At 46.8% G+C, this 21,434-nt stretch overlaps 1 protein-coding gene across 3 annotated transcripts in view; it reads left to right on the forward strand.

The window, feature by feature from the left end:
- The window catches only part of tln1 (talin 1), a 70,315-nt gene that overhangs the window by 21,102 nt on the left and 27,779 nt on the right, over positions 1–21,434 (forward strand). For all 3 annotated transcript variants that reach the window (XM_069682193.1, XM_069682194.1, XM_069682192.1), the window contains exons 10-24: positions 10,560–10,664; positions 11,338–11,493; positions 11,808–11,909; positions 12,009–12,085; positions 12,168–12,348; positions 12,888–13,001; positions 13,084–13,192; positions 15,252–15,460; positions 16,974–17,072; positions 18,357–18,524; positions 18,609–18,903; positions 19,004–19,170; positions 19,297–19,425; positions 20,939–21,052; positions 21,279–21,392. In XM_069682193.1, coding sequence (XP_069538294.1) covers positions 10,560–10,664; positions 11,338–11,493; positions 11,808–11,909; positions 12,009–12,085; positions 12,168–12,348; positions 12,888–13,001; positions 13,084–13,192; positions 15,252–15,460; positions 16,974–17,072; positions 18,357–18,524; positions 18,609–18,903; positions 19,004–19,170; positions 19,297–19,425; positions 20,939–21,052; positions 21,279–21,392 — 2,139 coding nt within the window. The remainder of the gene's footprint in view (positions 1–10,559; positions 10,665–11,337; positions 11,494–11,807; positions 11,910–12,008; positions 12,086–12,167; positions 12,349–12,887; positions 13,002–13,083; positions 13,193–15,251; positions 15,461–16,973; positions 17,073–18,356; positions 18,525–18,608; positions 18,904–19,003; positions 19,171–19,296; positions 19,426–20,938; positions 21,053–21,278; positions 21,393–21,434) is intronic.

Raw genomic sequence — 21,434 nt, forward strand, 5'->3', positions numbered from 1 at the left:
TACAGGATACAGTGAGGTCTGATGGACACATGTTACATACAGGATACAGTGAGGTCTGATGGACACATGTTACATACAGGATACAGTGAGGTCTGACGGACGGGACACATGTTACACACAGGATACAGTGAGGTCTGATGGACACATGTTACATACAGGATACAGTGAGGTCTGATGGACACATGTTACACACAGGATACAGTGAGGTCTGATGGACAGGACACATGTTACACACAGGATACAGTGAGGTCTGACGGACACATGTTACACACAGGATACAGTGAGGTCTGACGGACACGTTACACACAGGATACAGTGAGGTCTGACGGACACATGTTACACACAGGATACAGTGAGGTCTGACGGACACGTTACACACAGGATACAGTGAGGTCTGACGGACACATGTTACACACAGGATACAGTGAGGTCTGATGGACACATGTTACATGCAGGATACAGTGAAGTCTGATGGACAGGACACATGTTACACACAGGATACAGTGAGGTCTGATGGACACATGTTACACACAGGATACAGTGAGGTCTGACGGACACATGTTACACACAGGATACAGTGAGGTCTGATGGACACATGTTACACACAGGATACAGTGAGGTCTGATGGACACATGTTACACACAGGATACAGTGAGGTCTGACGGACACATGTTACACACAGGATACAGTGAGGTCTGACGGACACATGTTACACACAGGATACAGTGAGGTCTGACGGACACATGTTACACACAGGATACAGTGAAGTCTGATGGACAGGACACATGTTACACACAGGATACAGTGAGGTCTGATGGACAGGACACATGTTACATACAGGATACAGTGAGGTCTGATGGACACATGTTACACACAGGATACAGTGAGGTCTGATGGACAGGACACATGTTACATACAGGATACAGTGAGGTCTGATGGACACATGTTACATACAGGATACAGTGAGGTCTGACGGACAGGACACATGTTACACACACAGGATACAGTGAAGTCTGATGGACACATGTTACATACAGGATACAGTGAGGTCTGACGGACAGGACACATGTTACACACAGGATACAGTGAGGTCTGATGGACACATGTTACATACAGGATACAGTGAGGTCTGATGGACAGGACACATGTTACACACAGGATACAGTGAGGTCTGACGGACACATGTTACACGCAGGATACAGTGAAGTCTGATGGACACATGTTACATACAGGATACAGTGAGGTCTGATGGACAGGACACATGTTACACACAGGATACAGTGAGGTCTGATGGACACATGTTACACACAGGATACAGTGAAGTCTGATGGACACATGTTACATACAGGATACAGTGAGGTCTGATGGACACATGTTACACACAGGATACAGTGAGGTCTGATGGACACATGTTACACACAGGATACAGTGAGGTCTGATGGACACATGTTACACACAGGATACAGTGAGGTCTGACGGACAGGACACATGTTACACACAGAATACAGTGAGGTCTGATGGACACATGTTACATACAGGATACAGTGAGGTCTGATGGACACATGTTACATACAGGATACAGTGAGGTCTGATGGACACATGTTACATACAGGATACAGTGAGGTCTGACGGACGGGACACATGTTACACACAGGATACAGTGAGGTCTGATGGACACATGTTACATACAGGATACAGTGAGGTCTGATGGACACATGTTACACACAGGATACAGTGAGGTCTGATGGACAGGACACATGTTACACACAGGATACAGTGAGGTCTGACGGACACATGTTACACACAGGATACAGTGAGGTCTGACGGACACGTTACACACAGGATACAGTGAGGTCTGACGGACACATGTTACACACAGGATACAGTGAGGTCTGACGGACACGTTACACACAGGATACAGTGAGGTCTGACGGACACATGTTACACACAGGATACAGTGAGGTCTGATGGACACATGTTACACACAGGATACAGTGAGGTCTGATGGACACATGTTACACACAGGATACAGTGAGGTCTGACGGACACATGTTACACACAGGATACAGTGAGGTCTGATGGACAGGACACATGTTACATACAGGATACAGTGAGGTCTGACGGACACATGTTACACACAGGATACAGTGAGGTCTGACGGACACATGTTACACACAGGATACAGTGAGGTCTGATGGACACATGTTACACACAGGATACAGTGAGGTCTGACGGACACATGTTACACACAGGATACAGTGAGGTCTGACGGACACATGTTACACACAGGATACAGTGAGGTCTGATGGACACATGTTACACACAGGATACAGTGAGGTCTGACGGACACATGTTACACACAGGATACAGTGAGGTCTGATGGACAGGACACATGTTACATACAGGATACAGTGAGGTCTGACGGACACATGTTACACACAGGATACAGTGAGGTCTGACGGACACATGTTACACACAGGATACAGTGAGGTCTGACGGACACATGTTACACACAGGATACAGTGAGGTCTGACGGACAGGACACATGTTACACACAGGATACAGTGAGGTCTGATGGACAGGACACATGTTACATACAGGATACAGTGAGGTCTGATGGACACATGTTACATACAGGATACAGTGAGGTCTGATGGACACATGTTACACACAGGATACAGTGAGGTCTGATGGACACATGTTACATGCAGGATACAGTGAAGTCTGATGGACAGGACACATGTTACACACAGGATACAGTGAGGTCTGATGGACACATGTTACACACAGGATACAGTGAGGTCTGACGGACACATGTTACACACAGGATACAGTGAGGTCTGATGGACACATGTTACACACAGGATACAGTGAGGTCTGATGGACACATGTTACACACAGGATACAGTGAGGTCTGACGGACACATGTTACACACAGGATACAGTGAGGTCTGACGGACACATGTTACACACAGGATACAGTGAGGTCTGACGGACACATGTTACACACAGGATACAGTGAAGTCTGATGGACAGGACACATGTTACACACAGGATACAGTGAGGTCTGATGGACAGGACACATGTTACATACAGGATACAGTGAGGTCTGATGGACACATGTTACACACAGGATACAGTGAGGTCTGATGGACAGGACACATGTTACATACAGGATACAGTGAGGTCTGATGGACACATGTTACATACAGGATACAGTGAGGTCTGACGGACAGGACACATGTTACACACACAGGATACAGTGAAGTCTGATGGACACATGTTACATACAGGATACAGTGAGGTCTGACGGACAGGACACATGTTACACACAGGATACAGTGAGGTCTGATGGACACATGTTACATACAGGATACAGTGAGGTCTGATGGACAGGACACATGTTACACACAGGATACAGTGAGGTCTGACGGACACATGTTACACGCAGGATACAGTGAAGTCTGATGGACACATGTTACATACAGGATACAGTGAGGTCTGATGGACAGGACACATGTTACACACAGGATACAGTGAGGTCTGATGGACACATGTTACACACAGGATACAGTGAGGTCTGATGGACAGGACACATGTTACACACAGGATACAGTGAGGTCTGACGGACAGGACACATGTTACACACAGGATACAGTGAGGTCTGATGGACACATGTTACATACAGGATACAGTGAGGTCTGATGGACACATGTTACACACAGGATACAGTGAAGTCTGATGGACACATGTTACATACAGGATACAGTGAGGTCTGATGGACACATGTTACATACAGGATACAGTGAGGTCTGACGGACAGGACACATGTTACACACAGGATACAGTGAGGTCTGATGGACACATGTTACACACAGGATACAGTGAAGTCTGATGGACACATGTTACATACAGGATACAGTGAGGTCTGACGGACAGGACACATGTTACACACACAGGATACAGTGAAGTCTGATGGACACATGTTACATACAGGATACAGTGAGGTCTGACGGACAGGACACATGTTACACACAGGATACAGTGAGGTCTGATGGACACATGTTACATACAGGATACAGTGAGGTCTGATGGACAGGACACATGTTACACACAGGATACAGTGAGGTCTGACGGACACATGTTACACGCAGGATACAGTGAAGTCTGATGGACACATGTTACATACAGGATACAGTGAGGTCTGACGGACAGGACACATGTTACACACAGGATACAGTGAGGTCTGATGGACAGGACACATGTTACACACAGGATACAGTGAGGTCTGATGGACACATGTTACATGCAGGATACAGTGAAGTCTGATGGACAGGACACATGTTACACACAGGATACAGTGAGGTCTGATGGACACATGTTACACACAGGATACAGTGAGGTCTGACGGACACATGTTACACACAGGATACAGTGAGGTCTGATGGACACATGTTACACACAGGATACAGTGAGGTCTGATGGACACATGTTACACACAGGATACAGTGAGGTCTGACGGACACATGTTACACACAGGATACAGTGAGGTCTGACGGACACATGTTACACACAGGATACAGTGAAGTCTGATGGACAGGACACATGTTACACACAGGATACAGTGAGGTCTGATGGACAGGACACATGTTACATACAGGATACAGTGAGGTCTGATGGACACATGTTACACACAGGATACAGTGAGGTCTGATGGACAGGACACATGTTACATACAGGATACAGTGAGGTCTGATGGACACATGTTACATACAGGATACAGTGAGGTCTGACGGACAGGACACATGTTACACACACAGGATACAGTGAAGTCTGATGGACACATGTTACATACAGGATACAGTGAGGTCTGACGGACAGGACACATGTTACACACAGGATACAGTGAGGTCTGATGGACACATGTTACATACAGGATACAGTGAGGTCTGATGGACAGGACACATGTTACACACAGGATACAGTGAGGTCTGACGGACACATGTTACACGCAGGATACAGTGAAGTCTGATGGACACATGTTACATACAGGATACAGTGAGGTCTGATGGACAGGACACATGTTACACACAGGATACAGTGAGGTCTGATGGACACATGTTACACACAGGATACAGTGAAGTCTGATGGACACATGTTACATACAGGATACAGTGAGGTCTGATGGACACATGTTACACACAGGATACAGTGAGGTCTGATGGACACATGTTACACACAGGATACAGTGAGGTCTGATGGACACATGTTACACACAGGATACAGTGAGGTCTGACGGACAGGACACATGTTACACACAGAATACAGTGAGGTCTGATGGACACATGTTACATACAGGATACAGTGAGGTCTGATGGACACATGTTACATACAGGATACAGTGAGGTCTGATGGACACATGTTACATACAGGATACAGTGAGGTCTGACGGACGGGACACATGTTACACACAGGATACAGTGAGGTCTGATGGACACATGTTACATACAGGATACAGTGAGGTCTGATGGACACATGTTACACACAGGATACAGTGAGGTCTGATGGACAGGACACATGTTACACACAGGATACAGTGAGGTCTGACGGACACATGTTACACACAGGATACAGTGAGGTCTGACGGACACGTTACACACAGGATACAGTGAGGTCTGACGGACACATGTTACACACAGGATACAGTGAGGTCTGACGGACACGTTACACACAGGATACAGTGAGGTCTGACGGACACATGTTACACACAGGATACAGTGAGGTCTGATGGACACATGTTACATGCAGGATACAGTGAAGTCTGATGGACAGGACACATGTTACACACAGGATACAGTGAGGTCTGATGGACACATGTTACACACAGGATACAGTGAGGTCTGACGGACACATGTTACACACAGGATACAGTGAGGTCTGATGGACACATGTTACACACAGGATACAGTGAGGTCTGATGGACACATGTTACACACAGGATACAGTGAGGTCTGACGGACACATGTTACACACAGGATACAGTGAGGTCTGACGGACACATGTTACACACAGGATACAGTGAGGTCTGACGGACACATGTTACACACAGGATACAGTGAAGTCTGATGGACAGGACACATGTTACACACAGGATACAGTGAGGTCTGATGGACAGGACACATGTTACATACAGGATACAGTGAGGTCTGATGGACACATGTTACACACAGGATACAGTGAGGTCTGATGGACAGGACACATGTTACATACAGGATACAGTGAGGTCTGATGGACACATGTTACATACAGGATACAGTGAGGTCTGACGGACAGGACACATGTTACACACACAGGATACAGTGAAGTCTGATGGACACATGTTACATACAGGATACAGTGAGGTCTGACGGACAGGACACATGTTACACACAGGATACAGTGAGGTCTGATGGACACATGTTACATACAGGATACAGTGAGGTCTGATGGACAGGACACATGTTACACACAGGATACAGTGAGGTCTGACGGACACATGTTACACGCAGGATACAGTGAAGTCTGATGGACACATGTTACATACAGGATACAGTGAGGTCTGATGGACAGGACACATGTTACACACAGGATACAGTGAGGTCTGATGGACACATGTTACACACAGGATACAGTGAAGTCTGATGGACACATGTTACATACAGGATACAGTGAGGTCTGATGGACACATGTTACACACAGGATACAGTGAGGTCTGATGGACACATGTTACACACAGGATACAGTGAGGTCTGATGGACACATGTTACACACAGGATACAGTGAGGTCTGACGGACAGGACACATGTTACACACAGAATACAGTGAGGTCTGATGGACACATGTTACATACAGGATACAGTGAGGTCTGATGGACACATGTTACATACAGGATACAGTGAGGTCTGATGGACACATGTTACATACAGGATACAGTGAGGTCTGACGGACGGGACACATGTTACACACAGGATACAGTGAGGTCTGATGGACACATGTTACATACAGGATACAGTGAGGTCTGATGGACACATGTTACACACAGGATACAGTGAGGTCTGATGGACAGGACACATGTTACACACAGGATACAGTGAGGTCTGACGGACACATGTTACACACAGGATACAGTGAGGTCTGACGGACACGTTACACACAGGATACAGTGAGGTCTGACGGACACATGTTACACACAGGATACAGTGAGGTCTGACGGACACGTTACACACAGGATACAGTGAGGTCTGACGGACACATGTTACACACAGGATACAGTGAGGTCTGATGGACACATGTTACACACAGGATACAGTGAGGTCTGATGGACACATGTTACACACAGGATACAGTGAGGTCTGACGGACACATGTTACACACAGGATACAGTGAGGTCTGATGGACAGGACACATGTTACATACAGGATACAGTGAGGTCTGACGGACACATGTTACACACAGGATACAGTGAGGTCTGACGGACACATGTTACACACAGGATACAGTGAGGTCTGATGGACACATGTTACACACAGGATACAGTGAGGTCTGACGGACACATGTTACACACAGGATACAGTGAGGTCTGACGGACACATGTTACACACAGGATACAGTGAGGTCTGATGGACACATGTTACACACAGGATACAGTGAGGTCTGACGGACACATGTTACACACAGGATACAGTGAGGTCTGATGGACAGGACACATGTTACATACAGGATACAGTGAGGTCTGACGGACACATGTTACACACAGGATACAGTGAGGTCTGACGGACACATGTTACACACAGGATACAGTGAGGTCTGACGGACACATGTTACACACAGGATACAGTGAGGTCTGACGGACAGGACACATGTTACACACAGGATACAGTGAGGTCTGATGGACAGGACACATGTTACATACAGGATACAGTGAGGTCTGATGGACACATGTTACATACAGGATACAGTGAGGTCTGATGGACACATGTTACACACAGGATACAGTGAGGTCTGATGGACACATGTTACATGCAGGATACAGTGAAGTCTGATGGACAGGACACATGTTACACACAGGATACAGTGAGGTCTGATGGACACATGTTACACACAGGATACAGTGAGGTCTGACGGACACATGTTACACACAGGATACAGTGAGGTCTGATGGACACATGTTACACACAGGATACAGTGAGGTCTGATGGACACATGTTACACACAGGATACAGTGAGGTCTGACGGACACATGTTACACACAGGATACAGTGAGGTCTGACGGACACATGTTACACACAGGATACAGTGAGGTCTGACGGACACATGTTACACACAGGATACAGTGAAGTCTGATGGACAGGACACATGTTACACACAGGATACAGTGAGGTCTGATGGACAGGACACATGTTACATACAGGATACAGTGAGGTCTGATGGACACATGTTACACACAGGATACAGTGAGGTCTGATGGACAGGACACATGTTACATACAGGATACAGTGAGGTCTGATGGACACATGTTACATACAGGATACAGTGAGGTCTGACGGACAGGACACATGTTACACACACAGGATACAGTGAAGTCTGATGGACACATGTTACATACAGGATACAGTGAGGTCTGACGGACAGGACACATGTTACACACAGGATACAGTGAGGTCTGATGGACACATGTTACATACAGGATACAGTGAGGTCTGATGGACAGGACACATGTTACACACAGGATACAGTGAGGTCTGACGGACACATGTTACACGCAGGATACAGTGAAGTCTGATGGACACATGTTACATACAGGATACAGTGAGGTCTGATGGACAGGACACATGTTACACACAGGATACAGTGAGGTCTGATGGACACATGTTACACACAGGATACAGTGAAGTCTGATGGACACATGTTACATACAGGATACAGTGAGGTCTGATGGACACATGTTACACACAGGATACAGTGAGGTCTGATGGACACATGTTACACACAGGATACAGTGAGGTCTGATGGACACATGTTACACACAGGATACAGTGAGGTCTGACGGACAGGACACATGTTACACACAGAATACAGTGAGGTCTGATGGACACATGTTACATACAGGATACAGTGAGGTCTGATGGACACATGTTACATACAGGATACAGTGAGGTCTGATGGACACATGTTACATACAGGATACAGTGAGGTCTGACGGAAGGGACACATGTTACACACAGGATACAGTGAGGTCTGATGGACACATGTTACATACAGGATACAGTGAGGTCTGATGGACACATGTTACACACAGGATACAGTGAGGTCTGATGGACAGGACACATGTTACACACAGGATACAGTGAGGTCTGACGGACACATGTTACACACAGGATACAGTGAGGTCTGACGGACACGTTACACACAGGATACAGTGAGGTCTGACGGACACATGTTACACACAGGATACAGTGAGGTCTGACGGACACGTTACACACAGGATACAGTGAGGTCTGACGGACACATGTTACACACAGGATACAGTGAGGTCTGATGGACACATGTTACACACAGGATACAGTGAGGTCTGATGGACACATGTTACACACAGGATACAGTGAGGTCTGACGGACACATGTTACACACAGGATACAGTGAGGTCTGACGGACACATGTTACACACAGGATACAGTGAGGTCTGATGGACAGGACACATGTTACATACAGGATACAGTGAGGTCTGACGGACACATGTTACACACAGGATACAGTGAGGTCTGACGGACACATGTTACACACAGGATACAGTGAGGTCTGATGGACACATGTTACACACAGGATACAGTGAGGTCTGACGGACACATGTTACACACAGGATACAGTGAGGTCTGACGGACACATGTTACACACAGGATACAGTGAGGTCTGACGGACACATGTTACACACAGGATACAGTGAGGTCTGACGGACACATGTTACACACAGGATACAGTGAGGTCTGATGGACAGGACACATGTTACATACAGGATACAGTGAGGTCTGACGGACACATGTTACACACAGGATACAGTGAGGTCTGACGGACACATGTTACACACAGGATACAGTGAGGTCTGACGGACACATGTTACACACAGGATACAGTGAGGTCTGACGGACAGGACACATGTTACACACAGGATACAGTGAGGTCTGATGGACAGGACACATGTTACATACAGGATACAGTGAGGTCTGATGGACACATGTTACATACAGGATACAGTGAGGTCTGATGGACACATGTTACACACAGGATACAGTGAGGTCTGATGGACAGGACACATGTTACACACAGGATACAGTGAGGTCTGATGGACAGGACACATGTTACATACAGGATACAGTGAGGTCTGATGGACACATGTTACATACAGGATACAGTGAGGTCTGACGGACAGGACACATGATCGCATCACAGGTTGATCCATTAATCATCAAATCAAACAAAGGTTGGTTATGTTTACGTTCATGTTTACGTTCATGTCTCCTCAGGCTCATAAGAACTGTCAGAACATGACGGAGATCGAGGCTAAGGTCAGCTACGTGAAGCTGGCTCGCTCTCTGAAAACATACGGAGTCTCTTTCTTCCTTGTCAAGGTGAGAACAATGTGTCTGCACAGGTGAGTCCAAAGCCGTGTTTACACCCAGAGTATGTTTAGTCCCAGGAGGAACTTTTCGAGGCACGAAAGGATTCCTCCAGGTCGTTGTTGTCTGTGTCCACTGAGGTCTAAAGACCCAAGACAATGAGACAAAGGATTCTGTAGATGTTTACACAGAGGTTACCCTGATTTGAATTATCGCTCATTTATTAATAAAAGCTGCTTTTACTCATGAACGGCTTAAACTCAGCATGAAGACAACGTTAAAACAGCCGCTACTTCCTCAGAGCTGTGTGATTAAAACGCCTCCAGATGGTCAGACCACCTGCTGCTCTCAGGTCTCCTAGAGGCTGGGAGTACTTCACCAATCAGAAGGTTCAGTTCTGCAAGGCCCGCCCCCAAACTCTGTGTACTCGAGAGTGCTGTCTTTGAGCAGGTACCTTTAGAGGGGTAAATGATGTGATGCCTCCTGCAGTGAAACAGTTCCTGGTCCAGGGGAAGTTCCTGCTCTGGAAACAACTACAGCAGTTTTCAGACTTTACAGGAAATACTAAATATCAAAATAAACAGTTGACATGTGGAGTGTGCATGCTGTGGGTGTGTTTGTAGGTGTTAATTATAAAGTTATTAACAGGTCTGGTTTCTCTTTACCCCCCCCCCCCCCCCTTTAGGAGAAGATGAAGGGGAAGAACAAGCTGGTTCCTCGTCTGCTGGGCATCACGAAGGAGAGCGTGATGAGGGTGGACGAGAAGACCAAGGAGGTGATCCAGGAGTGGAACCTGACCAACATCAAGCGCTGGGCCGCCTCCCCCAAGAGCTTCACCCTGGTGAGAGAGGACACTGACCCCCCCACATGGTATCATGAGAGGTGAAACATGGTGGATGTGAGCGTGTCAGGACTCACCCTGCTGCCCTCTCCTGCTGCTGTGTTCAGACATGATGAGTGTGTGATGTAACTCTGAACATGTGAGCTCACGCAGCAGCTCTGACATGAGGACAAACTGAGGCATCCTGTAGTGTCACATTACAGTCATGATAAGGACTCTGTAAAGCACTACTTGCTTATACAAACCACTGTGTGCTGGCTGCTCAGGCTGATACTCTGCAAATGCTAATGTATGAATGTGTTTCTGTATGTCAGGACTTTGGAGACTATCAGGACGGATATTATTCTGTTCAGACCACTGAGGGGGAGCAGATCGCTCAGCTGATCGCCGGGTACATCGACATCATCCTTAAAAAGGTACACACACACACACACACACACACATGCATACACACAATCTATATATGACATTAAACAGAGGTCTGGTCTGCACTGATGCCTTCATGTCCTTAACAGAAAAAGAGTAAGGACCACTTTGGTCTGGAGGGAGATGAGGAGTCCACCATGCTGGAGGACTCTGTGTCGCCTAAGAAGTGAGTCTGACCCTGAGTTATACCTGATCCACACACTGTCCCCCTGCTGTTTCCTGGTTTGATTTCCATAACCCCCCCCCAGGTCGACGGTGCTGCAACAGCAGTTTAATCGGATGGGGAAGGTGGAGACGGGCTCGGTGGCTCTGCCCGCCATCATGAGGTCCGGAGCTGGAGGTCCAGAGACCTTCCAGATGGGCTCCATGCCTCAGGCCAAACAGCACATCACCAGCGGACAGATGCACCGCGGACACATGCCCCCTCTGGTAACACGCACACACGCACACGCACACGCGCACACGCACACGCACACGCACACACACACACACACACACACACACACACACACACACACACACACCTGATTATTAATGAATGGTCCTCAGACTGGATCAGAATCTTTTACTGGTTATTAATAACAGACCATGAACACCTGAGTGACTGCAGACTGAACAGGTAAAGCAGAGTTTTAGTCCCTGAGGAGGAGAGCTTTACGTTTTCATGGAACAGTAACAAAAGTGATATTTTCACACACTGTTCACCTGAAGAGATGGAGGTCATGTCTGCATGAATCAGAGCGAGCTGTCTGCAGTGATCAGTGAGGTGGTACTGTTCTTACTGTCAGAGGCTCATGTGTAGACTCAGGCAGGTCTGTATGTGTTTAAAGGCCTGACGTAACTCCACACTGACACTGAAACACCAACATGTGTAGAAACAGTGATATCAAAGATGTATTCAGACTTTATAAATATATATGTAGATGATTTCTACTACAGTGGTTTATCTCCCTCCTGTGTGTCCTCAGACGTCGGCCCAGCAGGCTCTGACAGGGACCATTAACTCCAGCATGCAGGCGGTGCAGGCGGCTCAGGCCTCTTTGGACGACTTCGACACGCTGCCCCCGCTGGGCACAGACGCTGTGAGAGTTAACCCTTTCATTAACCTCCTCATCATCATTGATAAATATAAACATGAATTATCTGACACTTCTCTCTGCTCAGGCTTCCCAGGCGTGGCGTAAAAACAAGATGGACGAGTCCAAACATGAGATCCACTCTCAGGTGGACGCCATCACAGCAGGCACCGCCTCCATGGTCAACCTGACCGCAGGTACACACACCTCTACCACACTCTGATATATCACCTCCGGTGTGTGTGATGACAGGCATGTGGACACATGTTGACCCTCAGAACGCTGACAGAGAAACGCTCCTCCAGGCCAACACGGATACTTGTGCTCATTGTGACGTCAGGGTGGATTACAGAGCAGCTGTGTTTCCCTCCCACCTTTAAAGCCCCTGGAAACCCAAATCCACAAAATCCTTCTCACTATGCAGTTTAAAGTCTTATGTACACACTTGTAAGCATGTTAAAAGTTTTAGAAATGACTTTTAATCCAAACTGGAGTTATTGCCATTCTTACTTTGTTAACCTCCCTGATGCTGGGGTTAAATTGGGCGTGGTCAGTGAAGATATTTATGTTGTCATACATTTTCTCGAACCAATCCTGAAATAATCAACAGCAGTTGCCCCGCCCTCACAGGTGCAATAACACTTCTGGGCTCGCAATCAATCCCTCTGTCTGAGTCTGCGCTCACTGGTGTCCACACACCTTGAACATCTCTGCACATACCTGTTGCAGTTACCTACCTAACATCGCCTTTTTCCCATCATGCCTCTGTGCTGTCCCCGGGTGCACATCCACCATCTGAGATGACAACGTGTCATTCTTTTATTTTGTAAATGCGGCGGACTTGGAGAAGCAGCAGTGTTTCCGCCACATACATTTAATGAATTGTTGCGGCCGCTGCCTCAGAAGTTGTAATTAAACAACTCTTTGGAGATTTCCGCTGCAAATCAACGATCGTCCATCCTCTCCTCATTGAGGAAGAGCACTGAAACAGTGAACTCGTGAAGTCTTGGCAACCACACAAACAACAGCGGGACCAGTTTACTTCTAACGGCAAAAGAGGGTCCGCTCCGCATCGCTGACATCGGCATACATGTGCAGTTCTAACACGCAGTGTAAACGATCCACGTGCCTCTATCAGCTGTGCGCTCAGTATCACACGTTCAGCTCCCTGGTGATCTCCCTCCAGCGAGCTGCACAATATCATACTGAATGAGGAGATATTGTCTGTCTAACTCCGCACGTCCCTACTGTAAACTCATTGATTGTCGCGCTTTATAAAGCTTATAAAAAGTGATGTCATTTGGTAACGATCGATCGTTTTGATCGCTACATCATTTATAACATCCGTCGTGCACACGCGACTCACGTGCTGTGAGAACTGAATTGCGAGAGAAGATATGTAACCTTTGTGACTTAATGAAACAGACTGCTGATGAAGACAGTCAACACAGCAGACAGAGAGACAGACAGAAAGAGGGGGCGGGGCCAGCAGCGGTGCAGAGAGCACAGGTGCAGGTGTGTTGGGGGACTGAAGCAAAGTGATCAGGTTAAAGTAGTTTGTGAATTAAAACTTAATGAGGTGAAGAAGAGAGAACAATTAAAGTGTGGAAGTAAGAAATAAGACTGAGTCAGTCTACATGTGACGTGCTCCTCACAGAAATCATTCATATATGACATTAATTGAAATCAATTGATTACAAAGCCTGTAATTAATTAGATTCATCTTTTAATCACCTGACAGCAATAGTTTTGATAAGATGTGCACATGCGCACATACCTGGGTGGTACAACAAACCCTCTACCCTGCTGCTGAAAGTCCTAGAGGAAACACTGCTTTCCCATGCGCCATTGTTGTGTTGACAGTTGCCATGAGAACGCGGACAGGCGGAGCCCGGCAGGTGTCAATCAACACGGGATCTGCCACGCCTACACAGTCCTGAGAAATGGTCTGAACAGCCAAACGAGCTGTTTTTCAAGAAGATTTTCTCGTGGTTCTGAACATTTATTTTCACTCAGATTTTATGGATACTTTATGACACACTCACAACTGATATCAGAGATGCATGTTTGATATTTCAAGCTGAGTTTCAGGGGCTTTAATCTAATGAACAAAACATCCCGTAAGATTAGAGATATGTCTGTGTATTCATCCGCCTGTTTTTGTGCGTCACTTAAAAAATATGGTTGTTTGTCTTTTACCACAGTGTCTGTGCTCTGCATTACATTCTGCCCCTCCCTCCCTCCACCTGTCCTCAGGTGACCCAGCAGAGACGGACTACACAGCTGTGGGCTGTGCCGTCACCACCATCTCCTCCAACCTGACGGAGATGTCGAAGGGGGTGAAGCTGCTGGCGGCTCTGATGGACGACGAAGGAGGAAACGGGCAGCAGCTGCTGGGAGCCGCCAAGAACCTGGCTGGAGCTGTTTCTGACATGCTGAAGACGGCCCAGCCCGCCAACACAGAGGTACACACACACACACACACACACACACACACACACACACACACACACACACAGGTATATACGTCTCTGTTACCTGTCTCTGTGTTAATGAGCGTGTTACCTGTCTCTGTGTTAATGAGCGTGTTACCTGTCTCAGTGTTAATGAGCGTGTTACCTGTCTCAGTGTTAATGAGCGTGTTACCTGTCTCAGTGTTAATGAGCGTGTTACCTGTCTCAGTGTTAATGAGCGTGTTACCTGTCTCAGTGTTAATGAGCATGTCACCTGTCTCTGTGTTAATGAGCGTGTTACCTGTCTCTGAGTTAATGAGCGTGTTACCTGTCTCTGTGTTAATGAGCTTGTTACCTGTCTCAGTGTTAATGAGCGTGTTACCTGTCTCAGTGTTAATGAGCATGTCACCTGTCTCTGTGTTAATGAGCGTGTTACCTGTCTCTGAGTTAATGAGCGTGTTACCTGTCTCTGTGTTAATGAGCGTGTTACCTGTCTCAGTGTTAATGAGCGTGTTACCTGTCTCAGTGTTAATGAGCATGTCACCTGTCTCTGTGTTAATGAGCGTGTTACCTGTCTCTGAGTTAATGAGCGTGTTACCTGTCTCTGTGTTAATGAGCTTGTTACCTGTCTCTGTGTTAATGAGCTTGTTACCTGTCTCTGAGTTAATGAGCATGTCACCTGTCTCTGTGTTAATGAGCTTGTTACCTGTCTCTGTGTTAATGAGCGTGTCACCTGTCTCTGTGTTAATGAGCTTGTTACCTGTCTCTGTGTTAATGAGCGTGTCACCTGTCTCTGTGTTAATGAGCGTGTTACCTGTCTCAGTGTTAATGAGCGTGTTACCTGTCTCTGTGTTAATGAGCATGTCACCTGTCTCTGTGTTAATGAGCGTGTTACCTGTCTCAGTGTTAATGAGCTTGTTACCTGTCTCTGTGTTAATGAGCTTGTTACCTGTCTTTGTGTTAATGAGCGTGTTACCTGTCTCAGTGTTAATGAGCGTGTTACCTGTCTCTGTGTTAATGAGCATGTCACCTGTCTCAGTGTTAATGAGCGTGTCACCTGTCTCTGTGTTAATGAGCGTGTTACCTGTCTCAGTGTTAATGAGCTTGTTACCTGTCTCTGTGTTAATGAGCTTGTTACCTGTCTCTGTGTTAATGAGCGTGTCACCTGTCTCTGTGTTAATGAGCTTGTTACCTGTCTCTGTGTTAATGAGCGTGTTACCTGTCTCTGTGTTAATGAGCTTGTTACCTGTCTCTGTGTTAATGAGCGTGTCACCTGTCTCTGTGTTAATGAGCGTGTTACCTGTCTCTGTGTTAATGAGCGTGTTACCTGTCTCTGTGTTAATGAGCATGTCACCTGTCTCTGTGTTAATGAGCGTGTTACCTGTCTCTGTGTTAATGAGCTTGTTACCTGTCTCTGTGTTAATGAGCGTGTCACCTGTCTCTGTGTTAATGAGCGTGTTACCTGTCTCTGTGTTAATGAGCATGTCACCTGTCTCTGTGTTAATGAGCGTGTCACCTGTCTTAGCCCCGTCAGAACCTGCTGCAGGCTGCAGGAAACGTGGGTCAGGCCAGCGGAGAGCTGCTATCTCACATCGGAGAGACCGACACTGACCCTCAGTTCCAGGTGAGTGTGACTCATGAACAGGTGATGTTATTTATTGTGATGGTGCTGAATGAGACAAACTGTGATGAGAAACGCTCGAGTTCATTCAGAGTTTGTACAAACAAAAACTTTGCGTTTATCCTTTTGTTTCAGATCTGTGATAAAACTTTTTATAAACTCCACAAGATGATAAAGTCGATATCAGACATCACACGTGTGTTTGTGTGTAATATTGTGTGTTGTGTGTGTGATGTGTGTGTGTGATGTGTACATGTGTAAGTGTGTAGGCAGAGGCTCTTTCAGAAGGAACAGATGGAGAGCCAGCTCGTACTCTCACATGATGGTAACACACCTGATAAATCACAGACGACCAATCAGATCAATCAGAGTCAACAAGTCATCAATCAGCCTGTCAATCAAAATATCAACCTGTCAATCAAAATATAAAACCAGTCAATCAAAGTTTAATTGATGGTCAGGTCACTGGCCGGTTGCTCTGTGTGTAGACAGTATTAGGTTGGAGCTCATTTACTCTTCAGTCATCCCTTCAAAATAAAACTCCTCATGTCGGGTTGAAGTGATTCTCAGGTTAATACGAGTTGGTTGTTGCTGTAATTATTCGTACATTGATAATATTCGTCCTCTCGGTGATTAAAACAAATGTAGAACCTTTAACTTCGACTGAAATCATCTGTGAGGAGATCAATCCTTTTATTATTACTCACCTCAGTGATATATTCTTATCATAGTGGGCGTGGCCACCATGACATCACCAATTAGTTTGTGGACTACCATTTTGAAGCCTCTAGTTTGGCATTTTGGCCGAAACATCTTGGGGTTTTTTCAGAAGTGACCATATTAGGACAAGAGAGTGGTTACCATAGCAACTTGTCAATCATAGGTAGCCCCGCCCTAACCCCTCCCCTCTCTCTGGTGTGTGTGACTCTCAATGGAGCATCAGTGACTAAATGAACATCATGCTGTGTTGAAGAAGACTTGAAACTAGAGACTGAGACCATAAAGTCATCAGGAACATGTTTACTGAGGGAATACATCAGGAGAGGAGGAGGAGCATGTTCTCATAGACTTCTATAGAATCACACTTCTTTTAGCCCCCTGCTGGACATCAGAGAGAATGCAGGTTTTTAAAGTCTCATATTCAGTCTGTGGTTTTGGGTCATTTTCATAAAGTCTGTAATTACAAGCATTAATTTTTTCAATAATCAGTAGCTTTCCCTGCTTCACCTGTTACCTGTGAGTGTTCAATGCTAACTGATGCTAACCTCTGTGTCTCTCCTGCTTTAGGACATGCTAATGCAGCTAGCTAAGGCAGTGGCTAACGCTGCAGCGGCTCTGGTGCTGAAAGCGAAGAATGTGGCCCAGAAGAGCGAGGACTCGGCCCAGCAGAACCGAGTCATCGCTGCAGCCACGCAGTGCGCTCTGTCCACCTCCCAGCTTGTCGCCTGCACCCGGGTGAGTTTACCTGAAACGCATGTCACACCTGCACAGTGACGGTGGGATTTCCTGCTTTAATTGAATGCATCATGTCCCCTTCAGGTTGTAGCTCCCACCATCAGCTCCCCGGTGTGTCAGGAGCAGCTGATCGAGGCAGGGAAGCTGGTGGCCAAATCAGTGGAGGGCTGCGTGGAGGCATCACAGGGGGCAACCAATGATGAGGGGCTCCTGAAGCAGGTGGGCGTGGCCGCCACAGGTGTGACTCAGGCGCTCAACGAGCTGCTGCAGCACATCAAACAGTACGCCAGCGGGGGACATCCAATTGGACGACACGGAGAAGCTACAGACCGAATCCTGGACGTCACGGAGAACATCTTCAGCTCCATGGGAGATGCCGGTGGGTGGAGCTTTAACCCCACCTGAGGACCAAATGATGACGTCATATTACAGGTGGATGATTCCAGTACGTGACTCCTGTCCTTCTCCTCCTTCACCAGGTGAGATGGTGCGTCAGGCTCGTATCCTTGCTCAGGCCACGTCTGATCTGGTCAACGCCATCAAGATGGACGCTGAGGGAGAGTCGGACCTGGAGAACTCCCGCAAGCTGCTGTCAGCCGCCAAGCTGCTCGCCGACGCTACGGCCAAGATGGTGGAGGCAGCGAAGGTCTGACTACACCTGTCTCTGTCATCTGACGGCTTCAATACAAGAGTCTCTTTACTGAGTGGTGCTGTGTGTGTGTCTGTGTGTGTTTGTGAGAGAGAGTTAATATGTACTGATGTGTGTGTTCAGGGAGCAGCAGCGAACCCTGACAGCGAGGAGCAGCAGCAGAAGCTGAGAGAAGCAGCCGAAGGTCTCCGTATGGCCACCAACGCCGCCGCTCAGAACGCCATCAAGAAACGACTCGTCAACAAGCTGGAGGTAAGAAAGAGGCGGGGCTTAAACTACACACACCTGAGTCATGTTTCAAAGAGTGTGTGTCCCCCAATAGCGGGCCGCGGTCCGGATCCTGACCCGACTGCCGTTGTCTCCGGACCCGGACCTATTTACAGTTTGACAAGCGCATCCGTTTTTACCTGCGCAGCTTTTTATCTTTGCGGTAGTGATATGTGCGTCTCGCAGACCAATGCATTCGTTGTAAATCGTCACACGTGACGCTACTCAGCCAATCAAATCTGTCACTCAGATCGCGACTGAACACACCCACAGATACAGACTGAAGAGCCAGCCGACAGGAGAGTTACAGTGACACAGTGGTGTCGAGGAAAACGAGCTTTTAAGACTGGACAGACTCGTACATGCTCCGTCACCGTGGCGATTATTAAACACGGACACTGTCACTCCTTCTGTCTCTGTTAACAGAGACTCCAGGCTGCAGTTTAGATCAAACACTTCATTGATAAACCTGAGAGTTACACAGAGCTACATCAGCTTCATCATCATGACTAGTTCTTATATGTGCCCTCTCTCTCCCTCATCGCCTGTTTTAAAACTCACCATGAGAAAAAGTCTAACTGCAGCTGCTTTTCGGCAAATCAAAATAAAATTTGGCGAACATAAAATATAAAGTGAATCGTCCTGTTGGTGTCAGATGTTGATCATTGTGTCAGGAGGCAGAGAGAGAGGTGAAGCTCGCTCTCTCCTTCATCTGATTCCTGCAGGGACAACATTAGACTGCCATGTGAACACGGCTCTTCATCCTGCTCGCATGTGAAGGACCAGACATTTATGATTGTATCATTTGTTTTCATTCACAAATAAAGACACGTCCATCACAGACTGGGGCAGAAAATAAACCAGAATACAGGAAGTAAAGGTTTTGGACCCCCCCGACCCCCCCAACATACACACATGCTTCCTTACCAATATTAAAGTATTTATTATTACTATTGTTACATTATGAGAGCTCTGTGTAAAAGTTATAAGAAGCATTGTTGTAAGAACTATTGAGCCTCGCTGTATTTGCTTGATTTGATTTGACAGACGTTCAGAATATGTAAATGTACTGACTCATAACGCAGGTCAGACGTGATGATGTTCGGACCTTTGAACTGGACCTCTTTCAATCTGAGTACCACTGATACAGATCAACAGATCGTCCTCAGGTAGAACTGTACCTCTGCTGACAGCTGAGAACAGCTCCATCTAGTGGACTGACAGGGAATGGTTTTTCCTTTTTTATTAGCCTGGAAATAAGAGTTTATTTGTTTATGTAATAAAACTATAATCATCTGTAAGATAAAATATTGATTCTTGGTGTCAGTGCATCTTTGAAATATCACAGTACTTCACTCTGCCTGTCTGTGGTTGGATCAGTCTGAATGTTTGCCTCCTCTGTGCCAGTGTTTCCTGTCCCTCACCCATAATGTAACATAATGTTACATAATCTTCTTAATAATGAGCTGACACAGGTGTGTTTCCTGTTTCCTGTTAGAATGCAGCCAAACAGGCAGCAGCAGCAGCGACTCAGACCATCGCTGCAGCTCAGCACGCTGCTTCAACCAACAAGAACCAGGCGGCTCAGCAGCAGCTGGTGCAGAGCTGCAAGGTAACACACACACACACACACACACACACACACACACACACACACTCTACCTGCTGTATGATCACTTTTAAATCTTTACAGGACGTAAGATAGAGTGAACAGAGTTCTGACTGAAGGATAAAAAATTCATATGTCTCCTCTGATTATCCTTAAAGTAAAGGAAAGAGTAGCTCTAAGTGTGTGTGTGTGTGTGTGTGTGTGTGTGTGTGTGTGTGTCTCTCCCCAGGTGGTGGCAGAGCAGATCCCTCAGCTGGTTCAGGGGGTCCGAGGCAGTCAGTCTCAGCCGGACAGTCCCAGCGCTCAGCTCGCCCTCATCAGCGCCTCACAGAACTTCCTGCAGGTGAACACACACCTGAACACACACCTGAACAGTCAGCAGGGG

This window comes from Semicossyphus pulcher, unplaced genomic scaffold, assembly GCF_022749685.1.
Source record: "Semicossyphus pulcher isolate SPU_LCO1_2020_fin unplaced genomic scaffold, fSemPul1.0.p SCAF_52, whole genome shotgun sequence".
Lineage (NCBI taxonomy): Eukaryota > Metazoa > Chordata > Actinopteri > Labriformes > Labridae > Semicossyphus > Semicossyphus pulcher.